Source organism: Lactuca saligna, chromosome 6, assembly GCF_052625555.1.
Source record: "Lactuca saligna cultivar CGN05327 chromosome 6, ASM5262555v1, whole genome shotgun sequence".
Classification (NCBI taxonomy): Eukaryota; Viridiplantae; Streptophyta; class Magnoliopsida; order Asterales; family Asteraceae; genus Lactuca; species Lactuca saligna.
In genome coordinates this window covers 145,005,993-145,018,698 of record NC_136422.1, presented here as the reverse complement: position 1 = coordinate 145,018,698, position 12,706 = coordinate 145,005,993, and the positions used below count along the sequence as shown (strand labels likewise).

Below are 12,706 nucleotides of genomic sequence, written 5' to 3'. Positions count from 1 at the left end.
AGGAATCTTACCTGATTTTACTTCTCCAGAAATGTTGTATCTGAAGATATTAGCGAAAACCAAAGTTGTTCAAAGGAATACCCTGAAATTTTTTAAGAGTGGAAACACAATCAGGTAGATATGCTTTTGGTTGAATTTTGAAATTTGAGTATTTGTTTAAATATTTGAATTTCGAATTTTCTAAAATTTATACATAATTTGGGGCAAAATTAATGACGGGATCATATGAGTAAATAAAACATTTACTTTAGTTGATATACCTTCCAAATTATATGACATTTGTATAATTGTATATTAAGGGTTTCAATTTTAGGTAATACATTTTATCTTATCTAATCCATTACATCACACACACAATAACCATTTAAAGTGGTGATATCTTTACAGGTGTTATTTTTAACTATAGCAACTTATAGACCTTCTGTTAAATCTAAGAAATAAGTACAATATTAAAGTTAAAACCACACCCATACACCAAAAAATTGATTTGTTCTTACCTATATCTTAGCGAACATTAATCAAAACAAAAGAGAAAGTGTAACAATAGAAGAGATGGCTGAGAACCTCCAACAATTTTGTAATTTGACGATTTTACCCTTTAGTACATCTTTACATAAATGTTAGAGTTTATTTATATTGTTTGCATTTTTCTTTTTTTCAAAATCCGATTTACAAAATTATGCCTATTCGTACAATCAATCATATTTGTGTCGTTATGCCTATTTTGTAATTTGACGATTTTACCATTTAGTGCATCTCTACTGTAAGTGTCATTATTGTTCCAGTTTCTTAGCATGGGTTTTCGGTTTTTCCATATTTTTTATTCTAAATACAATCAATCATATTTGTGTGTGTGTTCATATTTCAGAAAAGTAGTAGTGGTTTTGTTTTCACTTTATATGCAGTTGAATAAGGATTTTCACAAAATTTGAAAGGAAATAATGGACAATAGCTAATTTGAAAATGTAATAGAAGAAGTGACATATGTAGTGACCTTTAACGAGAAAATAATTTTGTTTGACTGTCACACAAACACATGTAATACCAGTAACAAAAACGAAATCACAGAAAGTATGAAGCTATTAATGTAAAAATAAATCTATGTTATAAAATAAAAGATAACTGCCCCTTTGGCCTTTGATTAGAAAAAAAGTAAATTATGAAAAAATAAAGGAAGATTTTCAGAACTTTTTGTTTAACATTCTTTTATTAAGGAGAAAATAATTTTGTTTGACTCTCACACAAACACATGCAGTACCAGTAACAAAAACAAAATCACAGAAAACACTCAAATCACAGAAACACTCAAAAATAGTTACTTTTTGTCATATACAAGAATGTAAGATGCTATAAAATGGAGTTTTGATTGCATTTTCAGAAAATAAAAAGTAGCATACCTGATAGATTGAACAGAACAGGTGCAAACTGAAAAGAAAAAAACGCCAAAAGAAAATAAAATTTCAAGGAGAAAATAATTTTGATTTTGGGGTTCGGTTTTTATAACCCGCTCAAATAAACGGGAAACGATGTATATTTGGTATAAGATTAATATATTTAAAAATAAATGTAGATTTTAAGGGGTATAGTAGATCAAAATTCAAATCAAAATTCAAAATACTAAAACTTTCTTTGAAATGATTTAGTTAGAGGAAATCTATATATATATATATATATATATATATATATATATATATATATATATATATATATATATATATATATATATATATATAGGGTAAAGTGAATATACCTAACAACCTTATATAAGCTTAGGTACCTAACCACATTATACTTCATTGTTTTGCATTATATTTCCATTGCAATCGTCTAAGGTTCTTAAACTTCAACCCTTAACTTGATTTACTTCCAAGATTTTCATATATTCACCATTATATTCTTTCTACACCATTTGATTTGTAACGGTAGTATATGAAGCCCACCAGGGGTCTCCGATAGAAAGGCGTTATTTGAAGGAAGATAATTGTGAACGTCCAAAGATTTTGGAAGCAATCAAGTTATGAGGTTGAATTTTAAGAACTTTGGGTGATTACAATTCGAATATGATACAAAATTACGTAGTATGATGTGGTTAAGTACCTAAGCTTATATAAGGTTGTTAGGTATATTCACTTTACCCACATATATATATATATATATATATATATATATATATATATATATATATATATATATATATATATATATATATATATATTAGAATTTTTGTATTTGAAGAGATAAGTTCTAAAATTAATTTGATTTCGTTTTCAGATATGATATATGAAATAAATCGTTCAAACAATCAAATTCGAAATTCTAAAATTAATTGATCAACTAATATAAATATACTGTTGAATTCCTTTTATGTTAAATGTTTATATTTGGTATAAGATCAAATTTAAAATAACATCCGCTGATTTTATGGTTTTGATGCATGTAATTTTGGCTATGAGATAAATCCTTTAATTAATCAAAAATGAAATTGCCCTATTTGTTAGGAACTGATGGTCAAATTATGCAATAATTTCCTAGGTGGGAAAAGTAGAGTGTAAATCTTTGGTGGATTGACACGGGGCAAGTCATAAGATGCAAAAGATGACACATGTCCATTTAAATACTCTTTTATTAAGAATAAATTTTCATCTGTATTTATTACCCAAACACTTTTAAAGCTTATAGATTTCCCAAAAACTTTTAAAAAATGGTAGTAAAAAGCTCTTTTCAAAAGCACTTATTTATTTACCAAACACTTTTAAAGCTTATAGAATTTTTTGAAAACCTAAAAAATCAAAAATAAAACATAGTTTGGAAAACAATCCTAAATACCCCCTTAATATACTTGTTTCTCACCGCCACATAACATATATTCCTGTAGTTAAAGAATTCGATCACTAGAAAAATGATGACTACTACTGCCAAGACAACCTATAGGTGTTTGCGATGATGAAATGACCCTTTATTCTGTCACCAGTATTGTAACATCCAAAATTTTCAATCCAAATTTTCTAATTTAAAAACTAAACATCCCAATTTCATTCTCATAAAAAATCAATAACCAATGTATAAATTTGAAAAACCAAAAACCAAATATCATAGCTGTAAAAGATAGTAAACATCATTGATGTGAAACTCTCCAATGGATGAAATACAATCAAGCTATGTCGTTCCCCTTGCTATCGAAACAAACTAAAACATTTAAACTTAAATTGTAAGCATAAAGCTTAGCGAGTCCCTCAAATACCACATAATCAGTTTTTCTATTTCAACTTAACGGGTTTGTTTCAACCTAATGAGTCTATTTCAACCCAACAAGCCTCGCCCAACAAAGCATGTAAGGATACAAGCAACCGGAAAGACCGTATTAGTTTATCATTCAATGACACCTAGGGTCTAATATAGTATGTGAGAAGACTTACTTCAATAAAAAAGGCGAATATCAAGCACTTTGAAGTCTTGCAACGACAGCTACGTGAATAACCTAAACCAATAGAGGCTCAAACACCATTCTATAGTTAAAAACCTCCAAGTTTGACCAAAACTTAATGGTCAAAGTCAAAGTCAACGGTGAACAACCACCGTGTTGCCACTAACTACTTGGATATGTTGGAGTCACTCTAAGCCAAAACAGTCGTAAATGGATCTTGCGACCCGTGTCACGAACGACAACACACCATGTCGCGGTTTACAGTAAAAGGACAACTTTCATGTAAGGTCATAGTCCAGTAAGATCAAGGCTTTAAGCTTCTAGATCATGTTGAAATAACGAGTTAATGGATAAAGTTTTCAACTTTATCCATTAACGTACATCAAGCCATCGTAATACCAAACCTAGATTTAGATTAAGTTCTTACTGCTTCCAAGGCCCTACATGGAACAAAATGGAAGATAATAATCTTAGTCTTGGACTCTTAGGGGTCCAAAAGGCCCCAAGACTCAAAATTTGACCCTAGAATTTGCCAAACCCCACATGAATCCCATAGAAGTGTCCAAAACAATCATTAGATCTTGAATCTAAACATATGAAATTAACAAGTTCCAAGCTTGAAGACTTATAGAGGTCCAAAGCCAAGAAATAAGGTTGACACTTGAATAGATCTAGAACCTTGGCATACAAACCACATTCTTCTTCTTCCAGGAGCAGTCCAAGGCTTCAAACACCAAGAAACACACACATACGAGCACACTAGGATTAGGATTTCATTCTTGAGGGTAGAGGCTGAGAGAATCAAAAAACCCAAGAAGTTAGTGCACTTATATAGGGCCCAAAGCACGAGATTCAGGGTTTTTTGCTCGACCGCCAACATGGCGCAGATCACTACCTGATTGCGCCATAGTTTTAAATGACATTGCCACATCGTGACCTATAGAAGTCGCGTTGTGCCAACTAGAAAATCCTAGAACCCAAACTTTGATTAAAATAACCTTAAAGTATCACATACGTGAATCAAGTATTAAAAATATTCACAATCGGATGTAATAATTTTTCACACTACTACAACAATATCTTTATTAACATGATCAAATGCAAGTTGTTTGATTAATTACTAAGAAATGATTAAATATATATGTTAGGTGTATTTTATATTCCTATTTTGCACATCTAATTCCATTTTTTCATTGTATTTTAGTTCGTAATTCTTGCATTTAGTTAATAATAATGGCACTTGCATGTTTTATTCAGAATATTTGGTACTTCCATGATCTTTGAATTATTTTGGAGGCATTACGGATATGTGGAGCAAAAGAGTTTTGGAGGCGAACATAAATAAGGGAGCACTGAAGCTTTAGTGCATAAATGAGAGAAGATGGATCAGACGAGTTGCGGAAGGAAGCTTAAAGACATAGTCAAAAGTCATTTCACTTCATCATAGCAAATAACTATGCTTAACAAGCGGTCCATATTGAACCAACATGGATCGTGTTTGTCCTTTCTGAAGGGAGAGCGAAGAATAAAGACCATTTGGAGTTTCAGCAAAAAGCGTGGTCGTATGCCAAAACTCACGGTCACAAGTGCAAAAAACGCAGTCGTGAGTTTCCTTCGAGTTTTTTCTAGGCAATTACCAAATGAGCTAAAATAGAGGGAATATGGTCATTTTTCATATGGACGGTTTTTGTATCTTCTTTAGACAACTTTTGAAGAATTTTGAAGACTTCTAGTCATTAACACTTTTAATTCCATCACTTTGATTATTTTTTTAGCCATTTGTGACTAAAAAACCTAGTTTCCGGATTTTGTTCGGGACATATCATTTATTTGATTTGAAGCATATGCGTAGATGTTTGGTTTATAATTATATTATAGTGATTGTGTTTTTTAAACCAAAATCCTTGAATTTGATTTGTGTTAGATTGACCATTTATATAATTTGAGTTCATGTGTCGTTAATTAACTTTTAGTCACCTAATGGTTCTATAAAGTTAATGTGAGGTAACAATAAATAAGCTTTCTTATTATAGAATACAAATATGATGTTTTCACACTTTTGAACATGAGAATAAATGATCATTGTTGGGAAGATTGTACAAAACTTAATGTGGTTTTAAATACAATTTAAGAGCGGATTTAGGTTGAATTAGTATAACTATGTTTAATCAAAGAACGTGTTTTGATTAGATAATATAACAAGCGGGAGACGTTAGAGCGTGTTAACATATTTCAGTACCAATATAAAATGGTAATTATGAAATGCATCAAAGCATAATCAAGTCAAATGTCAATATAGAGTACTGAAACTGGAATCAATTGTTATTACTATTTGTAGTTTATTTAATTTAGTACATGTTTTTACATTTGATTGTTCCAAAATTACTCAACCCCCTCCTCCTTGTGACCTAAGTACCTTATTCAAAGAGGTATAAACCGTTGTCTTGTATCTCTATGATTCGACCATGTTTGTGCTTTGTTTTAGTACATTAGAGCAGTGAATTATGGATATATTATCATTTCATTTGTGAGGTTTGACACCCTAATAATTTCCATGAAAATATAGTTGTATAAAATATGAGAAAACCAAAAAAAGAAGAAACAAATGAAAACAATTTTTAGGTCAACCACACATGTAATTTGTTCTTTGTCGGTTCAATTAACGATTTTAGTGGAAATTAATGGATGAGTAAAACCAAAAATCTTAAAATATAGTTTTATTTATTAAATATACTCCTAATATCATTAATAGCCCCACTAATGAATCAACATACATCAGTTAATATTAGTCCATTTAAAAAATCTAAGAGATTGAAATTACCTAAAAAAAGTCTAAGAGATTAAATTTACTGAAATGCAGGCGTTCTCAGATGTTTACTTTTGTTAAAAATCTCACTCCAATATGAATGAATACAAATTAAAAAGGAAAGATATCGACCCATAGTAATAGAAAAGAATTCATATTTCGTATATAAAGTGTCTCAAACCGATACAACATTGAACAAATAAATATATATGAATATTAAATAACCAAACTGAAGAATACAAAACAAACAAAACATGTTTCAAACCAAGAGCAACAAAACACTGCCGAATAATGCAACTACAATGCCATAGACTCTTGTTACTATCAATTTGGTCGATGCAGATATTGGTACTGGGCTCGGAGCGGGAGTTATTGTTTGTGGTAAAACAGTGATAACAAGCTTCATGTTTCTTAACTCACAATGCTTCCCAACACCACAAATGTACCATTTTCTTCCTGGCGTTTGAAGTGGGATGATATCTCTTCCACTTGTTAAAGTTCCATTCGAAGATGAAACTATACATTGTTGAAAACCGGTGCCATTGACTTTCATCACATTGTGGGCACCAGATGCATAATTGAATACTGCACAAGAATATAAAATAAAAAGCTTAATTTTTTTTGAAAACCTAAAATGTTTGAAAATGATATTAAAGAAGCTAATTGTTGGTATATTTGTGGGAATTAATATAACGTACCAAGTGTATCTCCAACGATGAAAACTTTATCCTTAGCCCAAGATTGGTAATCAAAGTCGAGAGTCCAACCACTTTTGTCCCCAACAATGTATTCCATGGCGGATATTGAAGTTGCAAGAACAACAAGTGTTGCGATGAAGATGATGATTGAATGTGATGCAGCCATTTGAAATAATTATGAAATTTCTAATCAATATTTCTTTTAAAACACCCTAAAAATGGATTGTAGTTTGCTTATAGGCTATATGCATGCATGTTTATTTATGCTTATTTATAGTGTTTGGGAATGAATTAATGTAAAAGTGCGAACTATGCAACCGGCAATGGACGGCAATGACATTGTGGAATTCGTCCTATTTTTTTTTTTGCCATTCGATTGCTACACTAACTATTAAGAAAACTACTTTTTTCTTTCTTTACCAAGTGTCATCATATTTTGATTGTGCTTCTTTCACAGGATCCATGCAAAATATTTTTTTTAGAATGAAATTATGAAGGAACTTTTATTATTATTATAATTATTATTTTCTTATTTGGAAGATGGGTCCTAAAGTTGAAAATGATTCTATCCATGACTGCTCCATGTTTTGTTATTTAACAAGTTGATTATTTTTTGGTAAATCAATAACGTTCGTAACCTGTCAATCGCGAGTTTCAAATTTCCATACAATATGGTCATTATTAAGCCCTTATCTCGAAACTTTTCAAAGGTTCTGTCAACTATCATAATGTTGAAGATATTTTCTACAGTGAACCTTTTCCTAAAGTGTTGAATTAGGAGTGTTGCATCAAGATGTAGATTCCTTAATGAATATCACGTTTTCTTCTTTATGTTCTATGCATTTATTTTTTATGTGTGAATCGATTTCCATCATTTAACTACAAGAAATATGGGCAATGACAGCAACACCAATAGGGGCGATATCCAACTGGACATGCTGGGGTCTTCCCTAATGTATCCATTGGCTCAAATACCTATGTTGCAACTAATGTCTGTGTCACCCGTGTTGGTGTTAAGATTGTGATGTTTTGCCACCATATTTTTCATGTCGTCGCTAATACCACTAAACATGTTGCCACTAAGTGTCACCAGTAATGGTGTCACCATTATTGCTTATGTTTTCATTCCGTATGCACTCTATAATCCAAGTCATCCTATTTTATAACAATGCAATGGCCTTGCTATATATTCTGATGATTCATGTGATAGCCAAGGTACAAACCTCCACCACCAACCTTAAAACTATATCCCTCTTTTGTCTAACAACTTACTACAAGCTCTATTCTCCCATTTATCTCTAAAACTTTGCCACCATCCACCTTACTGCTGCACCACATCATACACATTATTCCCAAGTTAGGGGAGAGTTGAACACCATAAGATACATTGTTTTTGAACTTAAAGCTCCATCAGACCCATTGTTATCGACCTTCAAAAACCAGAACATCTTCTAAGCACTTATTCCCGGATTAGGAAACACATCTTATAAATACTTGTTCACGTAACTCAGATTTGGGGGGTTTTTTTTGGGTTTTGGATTTTTTCAAGAAAAACATTCACTTGGAAAATACATTTTTCATTAAAAAAAAGAATTAGGAAACACATTTAATTTCAAAGTAAAAAAAATAGCAATACACACTACTAGAAAATTGGGCGATTTCCGACGGCCATATCCGTTGGAAATCCGTCGCTAAACAAGTTTTCCGACGGAATTCCGACGGAATTCGTTCTGTCGTAAAAAGCCCCGTGGGTAATTATTTGTGACGGAATACCGACCGAATTTCCGATAGATTTCCGACGGACAGCGACGTCCATTTGTCGGACCTCTTTGACAAAATTAACGACGCAATAACGACGGAGTACCAACGGATACTGTTTGTGACGGATTACCGACAGAAACTTCTTTGTAACGGATTACCGACGGATAGTTTTAGTCACGGATTACTGACGAAACGTTAATTACCGACGGATAGTTTTAGTGACGGATTACCGACGGAACAATAAGTGACGGTTTACCGACAGAACCATAAGTGACGGATTACCGACGGAATCATAAGTAACGGGTTACCGACGGATTGTTTTTTGTGATGGATTTATGACGGATGTTCTTACTTTTCGTTTGTGACTATTCAGTCACTACTCCGTCGGTAAAATGATTTTTTAAAAAGAAAAAATAATGAAAAAAAAAATCCAATTTTTATCCACATAAATGCAAAAAGTAAACTGAAGTGAATACATAAAAAAGAAATATGATAAAGTGTCACAAAATATGATCACACCACATACGATTACCATATTTAATTAACCGTCTAACAAGACACTAATTAGTATTCCAAAATACCTAATTAAACATCATACTTCGGATGTGATTACCAATTGTTTGAACATAACTAAAAAGTGTCACAAAATATGATTACCAATATTTTAGATTAGAAACATAAACTAGTTTCTTTGTGGTGGATTTCCGGAGAAATTGTTTTGCTTGAAAAAATCCGTCATTTGTGCTTCAAGCAAGGCATGCTTTATTCGCATCTCCTCCATTTCCAATTCCCTTTGTGCGTCTCGTGCTTCCCTTTGTGCTTCAGCTTCCCGCATGCTAGCCATTTCATTGCGCAATCTTTCTACCTAAAAATGGTAAGGCAAACATAAATAATTAATAAAACCATTATAGCAATGTACTTTAATAACAACATATTTTCATTTTTTATCCATTATAGCAATCAAAGTACTCATTACAACATGCTATACTTTTTGTCCATTATATCAACGTACTCATAATAACAACTTACTTTGAGTTTTTTTTAATCCATTATAGCAATCAATTTAATCCATAATAACAACATACTATACTTTTTGTCCATTATAGCAACGTATTCATAATAACAACATACTTCGACTTTTTTTACCCATTATAGTAATCAAATACTCATAATAACAATATACTATACCTTTTATCCATTATAGAAACATACACAAAATAACAACATATTTTGACTTTTTTACCCATTATACTAACAAAGTACTCATAATAACAACACACTGCACTTTTTACCCATTATAGCAATGTACTAATAATAACATACTATACTTTTTATTCATTATAGTAATGTACTAATAAAAAGAACATACCTCTTCATTTTGCACATAATGTGAGCTGTCACCCCCCACAGATAGTGACCCCGTAAACAAAACTAACTATCGGCAGTCCCAATCCCATACATACGACCCTTGTGGGTCCCTTTCTATCTTTGCAACTGTGACATGTTCCATACATCAACATCGTGCACATGCTTTGTGGGATCATCTCCATATTTCTCACTCAATCCCCTCATATATGAATCCTATAATTTACCAAAATAACATCATTGTGATTATAACAAAAATTGAGACTATCAAAATATAGAAATGATAAAGTTAACTTACATGTGCCTGACGTGCTGTCACACCCCCAAACCAGAATGGCGGAAACATTCGGGGGTGGATGACTTCACGTAGTATCACAACAATTGAATATTGTAAAGAAAGTAACATAACCATCATATATATAAAATGAAAACGTATATTGTTGCGTTATACATGTTATCAAAAGAATATTACAATATGATGATAAACGTTCAATAATAAAAAAAGAAACATCCTTTGTGTTCCTTCTCCCAAAAGCTGGTAGTTACCTGTATCACTGATTCCCTGAGAAATACAAGTGGATTTTGAAAAGTGTCAACAATTAAGTTGGTGAGTTCATGAGTGTTTCAAGTTGAAAAGTATATCCTTTTTGGTAGTAATTTGGTAAACGAGGTTTTTAGAAAGTCCAATATTTTCTTGTAAAAAGTTTCCAAAGTTGGAATATGTTAGTATCTTTTATACTCGAATGATAAAAAAAACAACTTTGTATGAAAAATAATGTAGAAAACTGCACTGCACATATGAATCTCGTAAATCAATCTTGTTTTATACTTTTTATGTGAGTTTTTATAACCATACTATTGACACTGACGGCCTGTAACAACATTCTTCAGGTGTTGCAGTGTTATGACATTTGTCACCCCAGACCTACCGGTCTAACTATAGCTAGTAGTTTAGGTGCGGGATTGTCAATCCCGTATAGATCTATACACAAGTATCACGCTCTCCCTCCAAGAGATTATGATATATAATACAGGACTTGAAATGCATAGAAAAATGTATGTTGAAGTTTGAATATCTCACATTACCTAGTATAAGTAGATTTACAATGAAATGACCTTAAAAGTGTTTTGTTTTTCAAGATGTATATGTAAAATGTAGGGCTGACTTGTTAACTATACCCATTATAGTTTTTCAGATAGTATGTTCCATTTAGTAGAAATAACTTAGTGACATAATCGCTCTTGTATACATAAGATGTTTGTATCAATATTCGAAGATAGAAATTTCATTTATGTTTATAAAACGATACTTTAACGTGTAATGTACTTGTATTCCCCCCCCCCCCCCTAAAAACATGAAAAAGAATTGAAAAGTAGGGGTATGAACTCACTCGTTAAGTTTGAAGAGAGAGACTAGAGTTAAGTAGAACTTCGATCGCGGATAGTTGCATCGTCGGGCTCTTCGGGGATCTCTGCAACGTAAATCTTTCGTCGGGGGCTCGAGTGTGGAAACCGAGGTGAGGGGAGGGTCTCTGGAGCTTAGAAGTATGAGAGAATGGCTGAGGGATTGTGATTTGTGTGCAAAAACTCGAGCTTAAGCCTTCTATTTATAGGGCTGGAAACCCTCGTACGCGGCGCGTACCTCCGAAGTACGCGGGGCGTACTTCGGTTATGCGGGGCGTAACAATGCGTCATGGCTTACGACGCCTGGCTAGCTAGGCGTAGCTTGGGCGGGCCGATGGGACTCGAATCTGGGTCTAGTACGCGGGGCGTACTCCCAGAGAACGCGGGGCGTAATCCGCCCTGTCCTCTTCTAAATTCCGTAACTTTCGCGTACGAGCTCCGTTTTTCATGTTCTTTATATCCACGCGTAGGTGAGATTATGCTCTACAACTTTCATTTAGACTCCGTCGGCTAGTTTTGTCTTTATTTTTAATGATATATTTTTAATAGGCCGGGCCTCCTAAAGTTCGTTAAAAAAAAACTCATAGGTTCTTTATTCGACGTTGGTTTTTGTTTGTCTTCTCATCCATTTGTTCCTATTGCGGAGATCTTTAACTCTCATTTGGATTGCGTTAGCTAATTTACACTCGATCTTAAATTCGAGTTTTTAGCCCTCTACTACTGTTACGAAACTTCTAAAATTCGTAACTTCTTCATACGAGGTCTAATTTGGGCGATCTTTTTATGCACGCTTACCTTTTAACGAGATCTACGATTTTTGTTTAGATACTTAAGGCTAAAATGCACATTATTGAGACTTTACTTTTTACGTCAAATAATTGTTTTAATGGTGTGTCGTAATTATACGAGTGGTTATAATTTCTTCAATATAACTCGATTTTGAGCGTTCTCTATGTTTTCGGAAACCTTGACACGTTATCTAGTATTTGATGCATCCCAACTTAGATATTTGAATACTTTATTTTCAAGGTTAATTTAGTTGTATTTGACTTTTGAGCGTTACAATGCTTTTGGAAAATATAGGGTTGTCACATCATCCCCCTGTTAAGGGAATTTCGTCCCGAAATTTAATCTAAGATAGAGTTTACAGATTAGGAAAAAGATGTGGGTACTTTTGTTTCATTTGATCCTCTCGTTCCCAGGTGTATTCAGGTCCTCGCTTGGCGTTCCAACGGACCTTTACGATAG

General features: G+C 32.7%; 1 protein-coding gene across 1 annotated transcript; it reads right to left on the bottom strand.

Moving 5' to 3' along the window:
* Positions 1–6,408: 6,408 nt before the first annotated feature.
* On the bottom strand, positions 6,409–7,152 carry LOC145001431 (blue copper protein 1b-like). Its single transcript, XM_078960809.1, has 2 exons — positions 6,929–7,152; positions 6,409–6,815 (listed from the first exon to the last, which is right to left on the bottom strand). Exons 1-2 carry the CDS (start codon positions 7,092–7,094, stop codon positions 6,490–6,492), a joined length of 492 nt encoding a protein of 163 aa, XP_078816935.1. The 5' UTR covers positions 7,095–7,152; the 3' UTR covers positions 6,409–6,489.
* Between the last annotated feature and the right edge of the window lie 5,554 nt (positions 7,153–12,706).

Coding starts and splice junctions, on each gene's coding strand:
- LOC145001431 (XM_078960809.1), bottom strand. CDS start 7,094: ATGGCTGCATCACATTCAATCATCATCTTCATCGCAACACTTGTTGTT. Junction 6,816..6,928: donor CATCGTTGGAGATACACTTG/GTACGTTATATT, acceptor ATTCTTGTGCAG/TATTCAATTATGCATCTGGT.